Below are 16,874 nucleotides of genomic sequence, written 5' to 3'. Positions count from 1 at the left end.
CTTATCAGTTACAGGGCTGTTCAGAGCTTCTATTTCTTTGTTTTTATTATCATTTATAAATTTATTTATTTATTTTTTTGGCTGTGTTGGGTCTTCGTTGCTGCGTGCGGGCTTTCTCTAGTTGTGGCGAGCGGGGGCCACTCCTCGTTGTGGTGCGCGGGCCTCTCATTAACGTGGCTTCTCCTGTTGTGGAGCACACGCTCCAGGCACGTGGGCTTTGGTAGTTGTGGCACTCAGGCTCGGTAGTTGTGGCTCATGGGCTCTAGAGCGCAGGTTCAGTAGTTGTGGTGCACAGGCTTAGTTGCTTAGCACGTGGGATCTTCCCAGACCAGGGCTCGAACCCGTGTCCCCCGCACTGGCAGGCAGATTCTTAACCACTGCACCACCAGGGAAGCCCTAGAAGTTCTATTTCTTCATGATTCAATCTCAGTGGGTTGTGAACATAAATGACTTTAATTATGGCCCTTTCACCTGGACCATATTAGAAGCTAGTATCTCACACTAAAATATAGAGAAAGAGTTAAGCACAGTCACAGCAGAAACAAGAAAAAAATACTATTAAAAAGCATTTTCCGGGACTTCCCTGGCAGTCCAGTGGTTAAGAATCTGTGCTTCCACTGCAGAGGGCAAGGGTTCGATCCCTGGTTGGGGAACTAAGATGCCACATGGTACACAGTGTGGCCAAAAGAAAAAAAAAAAGCGTTTCCCAAAAGTTTTTGGAAACTAACCAATTGGACCTGATGATATTAGGGAAAAGAAGCCAAAAAAGTCATACTATATCATTTCTTTATCACTTATACTTTTAAATGAAAGTAGAGAAACAATAATCATACACTATAGTAAGTTAAAGGGACAAGTTGCAAAAAAATGTATATAATATGAATACATTTGTGTTAACAGAAAAAAATTGTGATTTAGCTGATTATTTTTTAAATATGTAAATAAATTCATACCTATTTAGCCCTTCACCCACAGGTGGTTTTTCGTTATCATCTAAGTAAACAATCACTTCTTTCCTTCGGATATGCACAATGTCATCTAAATTTAGATTTGTCAAATTCACATCTCCTTCAAAATAGATTGAACCATAACCTATAAATCAGAACAAACAGTTAAAAACTCATCCTGTATAGAGGGCAAATACCCATTTCATACTTCTAGTGATTATATAATGAGAAGGAGCAAGCAGCTTTAAACATTAATCAATATTCTAAATCACCCAGCAATTCCTTGAATGGGTTATTTCATCTATAATATGTATTAGAAGGTGACATCAAATACATTTATCTGATTTAACATGTACGTTTTTACAGCACTTAACGTTATCCTCAAAATAGCCTTTTTAAATCTCTCCCCAAATTTAAATCTCTCCGGCTGCTACATAAATAACCCTTAACACCTAGCCTGCAGTATGAATTAAAATACTTGAGCCCTTCTTTTAATACAATACAGCAAGATGAGATTTTTCCCCAAGAAAATTTATCTGTAATAACTTAATAATATGAAGTTGAACCTAAATATTACCCATCTCTTGTCAACTATTAATTTTCTCACTATTTCTTGCTGTTTACAGTATTTTAATTGTAGAAAATTGCAATGAGCCAAATACTTACCAAATACTTACAAACAGTCTTTGTGAAGACTGTTACAAAGTTCTAGTCTTTTTTTGTTACTTGTCAATCAAAGTGTCTATTCAGGCCAAGGTGGGTCCAAATGTAGGTAAAAAACAAATTTAGCTATCAAGAGCTTCCTTTACTTAATTACAAAAATAAAGTGAAGATCTCTGGCTTATACACTACTAACTCTTAAATTCACACTCACCTTTACGACCAATAGTGAAGTCAGAGACAATGCACTCTCCTTTTTCATTGGTAATTTTAGCTAGGTCATCCATGGATGGAATAGTATAGTAGCCAACCTTAGTGAGAACGATGCCTATGACAAAAGAAACAGAAAATACTAGTTGTGACTGACCTCAGGTAGAGGAATTTTCGGTAATATTTATTTCACTTTTTCCTTTTTAAAAATTTTCTACAGAATGGATAATTTAAAAAATTACCTGAAATAATCAGTAAATTATTATAAAAAGAGAAAATATATAGGAATAAAGCATTTTTCCAAGCTAGTTTTCTTTTTTTTTTCAATCTGCTTTTCTAAGAAACACTATTCCTAAGAGAAACCAAGTGTTTTTTTAAAAAAACCTCATGGTTAAGTAAGTTTGGAGAACATGCACAAGATAGTATATTACAGGTTCTGAAAACTCACAAAACAATGAAATCTATTTACTTAATCCAGTGTTCCCAAGACTTATTTAACCACAGAACTTCCTTTTCATATGACACCTATTAACATACGTGCACTATGAAAGGCATTCCATAGAATACATTCTGGGAAAGACTTATTGTTTTCTTTTATTTTACACATGGAAGACGCCCAAACCCAGGTTTTTGGCTTATCTGGTAATTCAGTGGATTAGAGGTGGAGCTAAAACTCCAAAACCAATGCTTTTAGTTTTACATGTTATTGCCTTCTATAAACCTCTTGTATCTTTCAAATTTACATCCTCAAATTGAGAGCTAAAATCAAGATGAAAAATCCTACATGAGAAAGTCCCACAGACAAATGGAAACTTAAAGGACTACACTGATGTTATTTTAAAAAGTGCTAACTAGGCAGATTTCTGAAGAAATCAAAGAAAATATAGCATGGGTATGCTTGTTCTAGTCACGCCTTGTTCCATTTATAGGAAGAGATCAGGCTAACTTGCTCTCTGAGAGGAAAGAGTTTAAGGCCAATATAAGATCAAATTCCAGCCTCCAGCAATGCCCACTCACATGCTTAACTTGCTTCTCTATGGGCGAGTTTTAGAGGGTTGTTAAAGTGTCCTTGAGAATGGAATTTTAAATTGGGAGGCGGCAAAAAATGTCAGTGAGAAAACTAGAAACAACAAAAAAAAATCTAGACTGGATATTTAAGATGTAGTATTATAATGAACTCATGTAGATGTCTAAACACAAATATAGATAACACAGGATTCTTAATGTGAAAGTATAAAGTTGTTTCCTTAGGGCACCAAGTGACCAAAGATATATATGAAGGCAATAAGATAATTAGATATAGAACAAGTTTACAGACACATCAAGACAAACTGCAAAATAAATTTAAAAAAAAAAGACTAGGCAAAACTAATCTATGTGACAGAAACGAGACTGTGGTTGACTTCTTGAGATGGATACAGAAAAGAACTTTCCAGAGTGAAAGAAATGTTCTATCTCTTGATTGAGTATATATATGTCAAAATTCATTGAAATGAACACTTAAGATCTGTGTACTTCACTATATGTAAATTGTACCTCAGTTAAAAGGGGGGAAGGGGGAATGTGATGACATTTGTCAAAACCCAAATGAGATGTTAAGTCAACAGAGAAAAAGCAAACTTTAAGCATCCCATCAAGATACTGTTTCATGGATTAGTGTGGAAAAACTAATCAGTTCATTGTTGGGGACAAAAAAGAAAAGCACAGAACTGAGGTGATGATAACCATAGCAACCACTAACATTTGAATGCCTATTCTAGTCAGGCATTATGGTCTACTCAAATCTCAAAAATCTCATATGATAATACTGCTATAATTTTAATTAAAAAACCAATAAACAATATGTGAGTTTATAAAGCTAGGAAAAATTATGAGGATAGTCTCTCTGGCTACAAAATTTGGGATATTTAAACTATACCAGGATAATTAATAAAATGAATTTTAACTACTCCAAAGGTACAAAAAAAAAGTGAATTCCAAATCAACCAAAGCATCAGTGAGAAGTGTTTAAGTGTTAACTTCCATAAAATGCAATAAAAAACATTTAGAAGTTCAGATAGCTGACTTCTATTATGTTGAAAATCAGTGACAAACAGGAGGTCTCATATGACTGGTAGGAGATTACTTAAGTGCCAATCTGAATCTGACCTGCTGGATGCATATGGTAAGTATTATTTTCTATTTCTTCTCGGTCATCCTGAAGTGACTCCTCATGAAAAGAGGTCTCTTCACTGCTTCCTTCCAGCCCATTTCGCAAGGCAGCATGCATGTTTAACGCAACAATGGTATCATCCACACTGTTGCTGCTGTTATGTTTATTTCCAGCACTCTCTGGGGTTTGAGGAATGGGTTTGGCAATAGGGTTAGTATAAAAACGTGACACAAGAGAATCATCATCTCCATCCTGCTGATGGTTTTCATCGACTGGTTTGCTCAGAAAACTGAATCTGAAAAGGGAGAAAATAAACACTATCTTAGTCCCTTGAGTAGAAACAGTAGTAAAATGGTAACAATCAAACATTGCTAGGCTTTTACTAGCTTCTGGCACTGTTCTAGGTAATTCCATGTATTAAAAATTCACTTCATACTTACGGTAAACCTGTAAAATAGGCTATCATTCTCTGGCTGTAGATTCCACAGCTTTAACTGACCTATTTTCATGAATGAATGAACCTGAGCGTCACAACATTTAGTTTAAAGGGGAAAGGGGGTGTCTACTATGTGGGGTCAAATAATCAGTGGTGAATTTCAAAATAAAAAACTGAAAATTTTAAATTTTATAATCAATAAGGTATTAATGATTCACTTATGAAAACTCAAACTAAAATTTTATCCAAAGAGAAAAAAAACGAGTGCAAAGACATATATACAAGGATTTTTCACTGAAGCATTATTTTGAATATAGGAATACCAAAATAATCTAAATGTCCTCTAATAGAGAACTGATTGAATTACCTTACATTTACAATAATGGTTACAGACTCATTTAAAAAGAGGAGGCAGGTTATTCATATTGATACAGAAAGGTGTTTACAGTAAATGGAAATAAGCAGGTTACAGAATATTATTTCGTGCATAAACTCTACAATATATAAGAATATATTTATAAATAAATTTTTAAACTGTAAGAATATATACTGAACTCTTAAGAATTAGTGTATATACTTGTACTTCCTCCTTTATATATTTCTATACTTTTTTATTTTTTTGGTTTGGTTACAGTGACTGTGTATCACTTTAACAACCCCATCCAAAATGACATACATGGATACCAAAATAGTTTTGCAGAAATGAATCAGAAAAATAATTTTAAGGTCTAAAGTACTCAAGAAGCAACAACACAACATAACTTCTAGATGCTGATATGCTGTAATATTGGGTTGGCCAAAAAGTTCGTTTGGACTTTTCCGTAAGATGGTATGGAAAAATCCGAACAAACTTTTTGGCCAACCCAATACTTCTAACTTCATACAATTTCATAGAATGAATAAATTCTAAGCTCAGAATCTTTTCTAAATGAGCACAAGGCCCTCTACCAGAAGTAACCCAAATGAGAATTCAGTTTACCTCTCTCCATTTTCTGGATAATCAGATGGTGAAGCTAGATCTTCTGAATCACGATTAACAGGAGAGAAGAGATTGCTATTGTTAAGGTTTTTCAAAACCAACTTCTTAATGCTCTTCCTATAAGCAGAGACCAAAAGAAAAAAAGAAAGAACTCAGGCACACATAATTACATCAAAGACCATCTTAAAACCTTAAGTGGAAAGGGACACTCTCATTCAATTCATATATATCTAAAATTGACCTAACAAGTTCAATTCACCAACTTATCCCATAAATACATAACCAGAACACAAGGTCTCAAATGTATTACACTCTGTGTTTGGAAGAATAAGCTAAGCACATCAAAATCAAGTAGGAAATCCCCCATAAAATACTCTTCCCTTTCTGAACTCCCTGAGCATTTTGTTCAGACACTAGTTTACTCATCACACTGTCATATATTTCAATTACTTCTCTACATGTCTTTTCTCTCGTTAAATACTTTTTCTTTTTTGGCAGTCAGGATTTATGACTGCTCCTGCATAGAACTTGGCACGCTGCCTTGAAGGAAAATAGGATAGATGTTTGTTGATTAAATGAGAAAGGTTTCTTTAAAAAAAAAGACAAGAAAGAGGAGTAAAATCCCCTGATATCCAATGATGGAAATGACCATGAATACCTAAAAAGTTCGTTTGTGTACAATAGGTTTATTTAAGGCAACAACCTCTACAGCATACCAGCTTTAAGTAGTAAAACAATACAAGAGATCTTAATCAACCTCCACTTAAAAAGTCACCGGATTACCTAATGCACTCCATTCCCTCTTTTAGAAAAACCAACCATTGGGAATTCCCTGGAGGTCCAGTGGTTAGGACTGCACGTTTCCACTGCGTGGTTTGATCCCTGGTTGGGGAACTAAGATCCCATATGGTGTGCGGTACAGTCAAAAAAACAAAAACAAAGCAAAACAAAAAAAACCCCACCAACCAACCCGCCTCCCCACCCCCTGCCTCGACCGCCGCCCAAAACCAACCATTAAGTAGTTAGGCCGCTCTCTAATTTATTCTAGTCTCAACAACTGGGTTATATAGTAACAAACATCTAGTGTTTGTTCCTTACCTATGTATGCTATTTGTACTCCCTATAGTCATGATGTTATTAAATAAGTATTAAGTAAGCCAATGAAATAGGCACTTGACAATAAAAAATTATTATTTCCATGAAAAATAAAAGTTGCTCTCCTATTAATGGTAGACTAGGTAATGCAGACTAATTCTCCTAGGAAGGACTACCAGAAAACTCAGAGCTCTTTCTAGGCATTAAGAGGCAACAAGATAGTAAAAAATGACTGTACCAGCAACCTGGGGGGACAGTGGTACGGGGAGCTGTCTGATATTTTGGGTTGCTTTTCTCCTGGAGACTTTTCGGATCCAAAGGGAAGGCTGAGAGGCTGATGGTGAACTTGACAAGTCTTGTGGGACCAGGGAGGCAGAGATGAGTCTAGAGCCACCAACGGGGTGGGTCACTAGTAAATGCCACTTGTTTTGTGTTGGGACCTGAAAAGTCTCTACCCCTGGAGTTAAGAAAGAACTAAAAGTAAAAAGCACATGGTCCTAAGTTCAGCTATGACTCATTTCATAAGCACTGTCATAAAAAAAGAAAAAAAAACTCTGAAGGTCAATATCATCATCCTTGAATTCCAGTTACTGCCAGTTTTCTTCAAAGAAGATAAATGGCCAATAAGCACATAAGACACACAACATCATAAAGGGAATGCAAATTACAAGCATGAGGTACCACTTCACCCCCACTACAATGGCTGTTATAAACAGACAGACATACCAGAAAATAACAAGAGCTGACAAAGATATGGAGAAAATTAAAACATTGTGCACTGCTGGTGGGAATGTAAAATGGTGCAGCGGCTATGGAAAACAGTTTGGCAGTTCTTTTTTTCTTTATTTTTTAACATCTTTAGTGGAGTATAATTGCTCTACAATGGTGTTAGTTTCTGCTTTATAACAAAGTGAATCAGCCATACATATACATATATCCCCACACCTCCTCCTTCTTGCGTCTCCCTCCCACACTCCCTATCCCACCACTCTAGGTGGTCACAAAGCATGGAGCTGATCTCCCTGTGTTATGCAGCTGTTTCCCACTAGCTACCGATTTTACATATGGTAGTGTATATATGTCCATGCCACTCTCTCACTTCGTCCCAGCTTACCCTTCCCCCTCCCCGTGTCCTCAAGTCCATTCTCTATGTCTGCGTCTTTACTCCTGTCCTGCCCCTAGGTTCTTCAGAACCAATTTTTTCTTTTTTTCAGATTCCATATTTATGTGTTAGTATACAGTATTTGTTTTTCTCTTTCTGACTTACTTCAGTCTGTATGACAGACTCTAGGTGCATCCACCTCACTACAAATAACTCAATTTCATTTCTTTTTATGGCTGAGTAATAGTCCATTGTATATATGTGACACATCTTCTTTATCCATTCACCTGTCAATGGACACTTAGGTTGTTTCCATGTCCTGGCTATTGTAAACAGAGCTGCAATGAACACTGTGGTACATGAGTCTTTTTGAATTATGGTTTTCTCAGGGTATATGCCCAGTAGTGGGATTGCCGGGTCATATGGTAGTTCTATTTTTAGTTTTTTAAGGAACCTCCATACTGTTCTCCAGAGTGGCTGTATCAATTTACATTCCTACCAACAGTGTAAGAAGGTTCCCTTTTCTCCACACCCCCTCCAGTGTTTTTTGTAGATTTTTTTGATGATGGTCATTCTGACTGGTGTGAGGTGATACCTCCTTGTAGTTTTGATTTGCATTTCTCTAATGATTAGTGATGCTGAGCATCCCTTCATGTGTTTGTTGCCAATCTGTATATCTTCTTTGGAAAAATGTCTATTTAGGTCTTCTGCCTATTTCTGGATTGGGTTGTTTGTTTTTTGGATATTAAGCTGCATGAGCTGCTTGTAAATTTTAGACATTAATCCTTTGTCAGTTGCTTTGTTTGCAAATATCTTCTCCCATTCTGAGGGTTGTCTCTTCGTCTTGTTTATGGCTTTCTTTGCTGTGCAAGAGCTTTTAAGTTTCATTAGATCCCATCTGTTTTTGTTTTTATTTCCATTTCTCTAGAAGGTGGGCCAAAAAGGATCTTGCTGTGATTTATGTCAAAGAGTGTTCTTCCTATGTTTTCCTCTAAGAGTTTTATAGTGTCTGGCCTTACATTTATGTCTTTAATCCATTTTGAGTTTATTTTTGTGTATGGTGTTAGGGAGTGTTCTAATTTCATTCTTTCACATGTAGCTGTCCAGTTTTCCCAGCACCACTTATTAAAGAGGCTGTCTTTTCTCCACTGTATATTCGTGCCTCCTTTATCAAAAACAAGGTGACTATATGTGGGTGGGTTTATCTCTGGGCTTTCTATCCTGTTCCATTGATCTATATGTCTGTTTTTGTGCCAGTACCATACTGTCTTGATGACTGTAGCTTTGTAGTATAGTCTGAAGTCCATGAGCCTGATTCCTCCAGCTCCATTTTTCTTTCTCAAGATTGCTTTGGCTCTTCGGGGTCTTTTGTGTTTCCATACAAATTGTGAAATTTTTTTCTTCTAGTTCTGTGAAAAATGCCATTGGTAGTTTGATAGGGATTGCACTGAATCTGTAGATGCTTTGGGTAGCATAGTCATTTTCACAATGTTGATTCTTCCAATCCAAGAACATGGTATATCTCTCCACATGTTTGTAACATCTTTAATTTCTTTCATCAGTGTCTTCTAGTTTTCTGCATACATACAAGTCTTTTGTCTCCTTAGGTAGGTTTATTCCTAGGTATTTTATTCTTTTTGTGGCAGTGGTAAATGGGAATGTTTCCTTAATTTCTCTTTCAGATTTTACATCATCTTTCACCATCTGAAGAGTTTGAGAAGGACAGGTGTTAGCTCTTCTCTAAATGTTTGCTGGAATTCGTCTGTGAAGCCACCTGGTCCTGGGCTTTTGTTTATTGGAAGCTTTCTAATCACAGTCTCAATTTCAGTGCTTGTCATTGGTCTGTTTATATTTTCTCTCTCTTCCTGGTTCAGGCTCAGAAGGTTGTGCTTTTCTAAGAATTTGTCCATTTCTTCCAGGTTGTCCATTTTATTGGCATATAATTGCTTGTAGTAATCTCTCATGATCCTTTGTATTTCTGCAGTTAGTTGTTACTTCTCCTTTTTCATTTCTAATTCTACTGATTTGAGTCTTCTCCCTTTTTTTCTTGATGAGTCTGGCTAATGGTTTATCAGTTTTGTTTATCTTCTCAAAGAACCAGCTTTTAGTTTTATTGATCTTTGCTATCATTTCCTTCATTTCTTTTTCATTTATTTCTGATCCGATATTTATGATTTCTTTCCTTCAGCTAACTTTGGGGTTTTTTTTGTTCTTCTTTCTCTAATTGCTTTAGGTATAACGTTCTGTTGTTTATTTGAGATGTTTCTTGTTTCTTGAGGCAGGATTGTTTATTTGAGATGTTTCTTGAGGCAGGAATGTATTGCTATAAACTTCCGTCTTAAGAAATGCTTTTGCTGCATCCCATAGGTTTTGGGTCGTTGTGTTTTCTTCATTGTCATTTGTTTCTAGGTATTTTTTGATTTCCTCTTTGATTTCTTCAGTGATCTCTTGGTTATTTAGTAGTGTACTGTTTAGCCTCCATGTGTTTGTATTTCTTTTTACAGATTTTTTTCTGTAATTGATACGTAGTCTCATAGTGTTGTGGTTGGAAAAGATACTTGATACAATTTCAATTTTCTTAAATTTACCAAGGCTTGATTTGTGACCCAAGATATGATCTATCCTGGAGAATGTTCCATGAGCACTTGAGAAGAAAGTATATTCTGTTATTTTTGGATGGAATGTCCTGTATCAATTAAGTCCATCTTGTTTAATATATCATTTAAAGCTTGTGCTTCCTTATTTATTTTCATTTTGTATGATCTGTCCATTGGTGAAAGTGGGGTGTTAAAGTCCCCTACTATGATTGTGTTACTGTTGATTTCCCCTTTTATGGCTGTAAGCATTTGCCTTATGTATTGAGGTGCTTCTATGTTGGGTGCATAAATATTTACAAATGTTATATCTTCTTCTTGGATCGATCCCTTGATCATTATGTAGTGTCCTTCTTCGGCTCTTGTAATAGTGTTTATTTTAAAGACTATGTTGTCTGACATGAGAATTGCTACTCCAGCTTTCTTTTGATTTCCATTTGTATGGAATATCTTTTTCCATCCCCTCACTTTCAGTCTGTATGTGTCCCTAGGTCTGAAGTGGGTCTCTTGTAGACAGCATATATACACGTCTTGTCTTTGTATCCATTCAGCCAATCTATGCCTTTTGGTTGGAGTATTTAATCTATTTACATTTAAGATAGTTATCGATATGTATGTTCCTATTACCATTTTCTTAATTGTTTTGGGTTTGTTATTGTAGGTCTTTTCCTTCTCTTGTGTTTCCTGCCTAGAGAAGTTCCTTTAGCATTTGTTGTAAAGTTGATTTGGTGGTGCTGAATTCTCTTAGCTTTTGCTTGTCTGTAAAGGTTTTAATTTCTCCGTCAAATCTGAATGAGATCCTTGCTGGGTAGAGTATTCTTGGTTGTAGGTTTTTCCCTTTCATCACTTTAAGTATATCATGCCACTCCCTTCTGGCTTGTAGAGTTTCTGCTGACAAATCAGCTGTTAACCTTATGGGAGTTCCCTTGTATGTTATTTGTTGTTTTTCCCTTGCTGCTTTCAATAAGTTTTCTTTGTCTTTAATTTTTGCCAATTTGATTACTATGTTAACCTGATGGGGATTCCCTTATATGTTATTTGTTGTTTTTCCCTTGCTGCTTTTAGTATGTTTTCTTTGTATTTAATTTTTGATAGTGTGATGAATATGTGTCTTGGCGTCTTTCTCCTTGGATTTATCCTGTATGGGACTCTGTGCTTCCTGGACTTGATTAACTATTTCCTTTCCCATATTAGGGAAGTTTTCAAATATAATCTCTTCAAATATTTTCTCAGTCCCTTTCTTTTTCTCTTCCTCTTCTGAGACCCCTATAATTCGATCGTTGGTGTGTTTAATGTTGTCCCGGAGGTCTCTGAGACTGTCCTCAATTCTTTTCATTTGTTTTTCTTTATTTTGCTCTGGGGTAGTTATTTCCACTACTTTATCTTCCAGGTCATTTATCCGTTCTTCTGCCTCATTTATTCTGCTATTGATTCCTTCTAGAGAATTTTTAATTTCTTTTATTGTGTTGTTCATCATTGTTTGGTTTGCTCTTTAGGTCTTCTAGGTCCTTGTTAAACGTTTCTTGTATTTTCTCCATTCTATTTCCAAGGTTTTGGATCATCTTTACTATCATTACTCTGAATTGTTTTTCAGGTAGCCTGAACAGTTTGGCAGTTCTTTAAAAGGTTAAGTATAGAATCAATGTATGACCAAACCATTCAAGTCCTGGATATATACTCAAAGGAATTGAAACTGGGACTCTGATACTTGTACACCAACATTTATAGCAGCAGTATTCACATAGCTGAAAGGTGGAAACAACCCAAAAGTCCATCAATAGATGGAATGGATAAACAAAATGTGGGTTAACCATACAGTGGAATATTATTCAGCCTTAAAAAGAAATGAAGTTCTGGGCTTCCCTGGTGGCGCAGTGGTTGAGAGTCTGCCTGCCGATGCAGGGGACACGGGTTCATTCCCCGGTCTGGGAAGATCCCACATGCCGCAGAGCAGCTACGACCGTGAGCCATGGCCGCTGAGCCTGCGTGTCTGGAGCCTGTGCTCTACAACGGGAGAGGCCACAACAGTGAGAGGCCCACGTACCGCCAAAAAAAGAAAAAAAACAAAAAACAAAAGAAATGGAAGTTCTGATACATGCTACAACTTAATGAACCTCTAAAACATTATGCCAACTAATGAGAACATACTGTATAGCACAGGGAACTCTACTTAATGCACTGTGCTGACATGAATGGGAAGGAAGTCCAAAAGGGAGGGGATATGTGTATATGTATGGCTGATTCATTTTGCTGTACAGCAGAAACTACACAACATTGTAAAGCAACTATACTCCAATAAAATTTAAACAAATAAAATAAAACATTATGCCAAGTAAAATAATCCAGACATGAAAGAAAGAATAAATTCTGTATGATTCTCTGTATATGAGGTATCTAAAATAGGCAAATTCTTACAGACAGGAGGTAATATAAAGGTTAAGAGGTTAACAGGTTTCTTCTTCTGTGGGAAGAAGAAAATAGGGAATTATCACATGGCAGGTACAGAGTTTCTGTTTGGGATGATGAAGTTCTGGAGGTACTGGTGGTGATAGTTACACAATATTGTAAATATACTTAACACCACTGAACTGTAATTGTACGTAACATAAATTCTACCATTTTAACCATTTTCATGTATATTTTACCACAATAAAAATTAGTAAGTAAAAAAATCACAAGTCATTCACGCACACATTTGTAAAAGCTGTTAAATATTAAAATAGATAAATTTAGGAAAACTGAAGATGTGTTCATATACGTTTTTGTGATTTGGAGGTTAAGGAAATAAAGTAACTGAAATATTCAAACCAAATAAATCACTATGTATGTAGAAGACCTAAATGATTAGCAAGCTTAGTTTAATTTAATATCCCCGTACCCAACAATTATGGAATAAATATTCTTTTCAAATACACATGGAATGTTTATGAAAACTAACCACATGTTGGACTATTAAAGCAAGCCACAAGTTTCAAAGAACTGAAATCACCTGAAGTACTCTTTTCTTTTGCACATAAGCTAGAAATCAGTAACAAAGAGATAACTTAAAAATCTCCATGTTAGGAATTTATATTCTTGAATAACCCAAGGCTCAAAAAACCCTATGAAAATCAGAAAGCATTTATCATATAATTATTTTTTGAACATTAAGAGTACTCCATATCAAAACTTGTAGAGTACAAATAGAGCTGAACTAAAAGGGAAATTTACATCTCTAAATGCATAATTAATATTTGAAAAGAAGGAAAGCTGAAAATAAAAGCTAAGCATCCATTTAGACAAAGGAAAGAAAATTAAATACCATAAAAAGAGGGGGGGAATGGACCTCCCTGGTGGCACAGTGGTTAAGAATCCGCCTGCCAACGCAGGGGACATGGGTTCGAGCCCCAGTCCATGAAGATCCTACATGCTGCGGAGCAACTAAGCCTGTGCACCACAACTACTGAGCCTGAGCTCTAGAGCCTGCAAGCCACAACTACTCAGCCCGCACACCCAGAGCCCATGCTCCACAACAAGAGAAGCCACCGCAACGAGAAGCCTGTGCAGCGCAACGAAGAGTAGCCCCCGCTCGCCACAACTAGAGAAAAGCCCGCGTGCAGGCAACAAAGAACCAATGCAGCCAAAAATAAAATAAATAAATTTTTTTTAAAAAAGAGGGGGGAATGGACTAAAAATAAGTATTAGTGAAAATATGATAAATAAAATTAAAAATTAATGAAAGAGGAATTAGACTCGAGAGCATCAATAATGCCAGAAGTTAGTTCTTTGAAGTGGTCAATAAAACTGGTAGATCCCTGACCACATTGCTAAAATGAGAAGGCACAAAATACCCACATGTCAGGAATGAAAACACAGACATCCCCACAGATTCTACTAAAATGAAAAAGACAGTAAGGATATTTTTAAACAACTTTATGCCAGTAAGTTTGAAATTTTAATGAGCTGAAATGAATATTATAAGAACATAACTTGTCAAAAATGACTCAAAAAAATGAAAAAGCTGATGTCCTATAACTTTAAAGTCAATAATTAAAACAAAACACTTTACTACAAGTAATACTTCAGACTCGTATCTTCACTAGTATCCAACATCTAATGGAAGGGGGGGTGGGGAAAGGCCTATCTTACCCAAAGTCTTCCAGAGAATAGAGGAAATGATACAATTTGTGAGGTCAGCCTAATTTTTATACCAAAACTGGGTAAGGAAATTATAAGACAGGAACATCCAAGACAATCTAAATCAGGAACACAGAAGGCAAAAAAAGTCCTGGACAAAATTTTACATGGTGAACTCTACAAGAAAGTAAGTTGGGCTTCCCTGGTGGCACAGTGGTTGAGAATCTGCCTGCCAATGCAGGGGACGCGGGTTCGAGCCCTGGTCCAGGAGGCTCCCACATGCCGTGGAGCAACCAGGCCCGTGCGCCACAACTACTGAGCCTGCGCGTCTGGAGCCTGTGCTCCACAACAAGAGAGGCCGCAATAGTGAGTGGCCCCTGCTTGCTGCAACTAGAGAAAAAGCCCTCGCACAGAAACGAAGACCCAACACAGACAAAAATAAATAAATAAATTAATTAATTAGAAAAAAAAGTTAAAAAAAAAAAAAAAGAAAGTAAGTTACCAAACACTATCAGGGTCTATGGAAAGGACTTAGGAGCCAACATAAAAGGGTCCCTTCTGGCCAAAGAGCGAACAACCTAGTGATCACAGAAAATATTAGCTGTAATGGATGGAAACACAGCAACAGGGGTGGGGTGGGGGGCAGGAGAGAAGATGGCTTAATTAAATGTTTCACATGAAGAACATACAAGTAAAAAACAAGGAACGAAATATGAAACATTAAAAACAGCATCAGGCAAATGTGAAGAGGACTGGAATCAGAAATATCAAGGTGAGACAGGTACAAAGAACAGACACAAGAAGCCAAAGCACAGAAAAGTGTTGCACAATTTGTGAAGCAAAACTATGTGACTTTGAACACCAGGTTTATTTCAACAATGAAATATTTCATAAGTAAAAACAAGTGACAGATTCATGTATATTTTGCCATATTTACGTCACTGCCCGCACTTGGCTTATAGGAATATAGCGATATAGGAATAAGAGTTACTTGTTTGAACTTGTATTGAACTTGTTTCCCACAACCTTGCTACATTTACTTATTAGTTCAGAATTGACATACAGTAAACAGCACATATTAAGTTTTGACATGTGTATAAGTTTTGACATGTGTATATGCCAGTGAAACCATCATCACAATCAAGAAAAACAACACAGCCATAAATACCCAGAAGTCTCCTCATACACCTTGTAATCTCTCCTTTCTATCCCTCCAAGACCTCTCCCTCATGCCCAGGCAACAACTTGCACTTTCCAGTATTTTCTATAAATGGGGCGGTGGGGGGAGAGACTATCTTGATAAATACAAGACAGAATACCATTCAGTCAAGTCATGTTTGAAACAAACATTGAAAAAAAAACTGGAAAATAAAATTATATCCGCTTGAAAAAATATATATGTGTATTTAAAACCAGAAACATAACAAAATACTCCCTCTGCCTGACAGTCTTCCCTATCCCTCTTCAGTTTAAACAACACATCCTCAGAGAAGCTTTCCTTCATCATTCTGTTAGTCTCTCCTACAGTGGCAATCTCTACTTCTGTTACTTGTCTCACCTGTGATTATTTTGTCAACATCTCTCTTCCCCCATAGTTTGTGACAGAGGAATGTGTCTTGTTCACAGCAACTAAGCCCGTGTGCCACAACTACTGAGCCTGTGCTCTACAGCCTGCAAGTCACAACTATTGAGGTCCACATGCCTAGAGCCCATGCTCCACAACAAGAGAAGCCACTGCAATGAGAAGCCCGCGCACTGCAACGAAGAGTAGCCCCTGCTCGCCGCAACTAGAGAAAGCCCTTGCGCAGCAACAAAGACCCAACGCAGCCAAAAAAACAAAACCCCCCACAACACTGTAATCAACTATATTTCAATAAGTTATTTAAAACTTAAAAAAAAGAATAAACACACATGCAAACGAACAAGCATATAACTTGAATAGAGAATCACCTAATACATCAAAGTAGCATTTAAATTCCCTTGGGAATGGTGTAGTTTGTTTAACAAATGATGCTGGCATAACTGGCAGGAAAAATAAATAAATAAAAGAACATGGGGAGTTCTGACAAGAGAAAAGATGGGTAAAATTTAAAATAGGGTGGCCAGAGTAGTATTCACCAATGTGACATTTGAGTAAAGAGCAAGAGAGTTAGCTATTAGGATTTATGGGGAGAAGTGTTTTAGGCAAAGAGAACAATTGGAGGAAAGATCCAAAGGCAATAATAGCATGCCTTTCTTGTCCTAACAGCAGCAAGGAGATTATGGTGGAGTAAACAGTGAAGACAGTAGTAGATGTGTTTACAGAGGTAATGGAACGTCAGATCTTATAGGGCCTCATATGCCATTGTAAGGAATTCAGCTTTTACTGGGTGAAGTATGAACCACAATTGAGTTTTGGACAGAAAGTGACATGGTCTGACTTAAACTTCAAAGGAATCACTGTTAGCTTTATTCTGAACAGAATGCAAAGGAACAAAGGTAAAAGCAAAAAAGATCAGTTAGGAGAATATTGCAGTAATTCAGTCAAGAGATGATGGTGCCTTGGGTCAAGGTAATTAGTAGCAGTAAAGGTGGTAAGAATTG

General features: G+C 36.6%; 1 protein-coding gene across 14 annotated transcripts in view; it reads right to left on the bottom strand.

The window, feature by feature from the left end:
• NUP98 (nucleoporin 98 and 96 precursor) overlaps positions 1-16,874 on the bottom strand; it is a 99,394-nt gene that overhangs the window by 31,906 nt on the left and 50,614 nt on the right. For all 14 annotated transcript variants that reach the window (XM_022565830.3, XM_022565833.3, XM_022565836.3 and 11 more), the window contains 4 exons: positions 5,385-5,501; positions 3,966-4,264; positions 1,822-1,935; positions 954-1,092 (listed from right to left, as the gene is read on the bottom strand). In XM_022565830.3, the coding sequence (XP_022421538.1) occupies positions 954-1,092; positions 1,822-1,935; positions 3,966-4,264; positions 5,385-5,501 (669 nt within the window). The remainder of the gene's footprint in view (positions 1-953; positions 1,093-1,821; positions 1,936-3,965; positions 4,265-5,384; positions 5,502-16,874) is intronic.

Source organism: Delphinapterus leucas, chromosome 7, assembly GCF_059928025.1.
Source record: "Delphinapterus leucas isolate spDelLeu-1000000601 "Yukka" chromosome 7, BTC_Dleu_Yukka2, whole genome shotgun sequence".
In the NCBI taxonomy this organism is placed as follows: Eukaryota; Metazoa; Chordata; class Mammalia; order Artiodactyla; family Monodontidae; genus Delphinapterus; species Delphinapterus leucas.
Note: the sequence above shows the minus strand (reverse complement) of the source record. Positions and strands in the feature narration are given on the sequence as shown.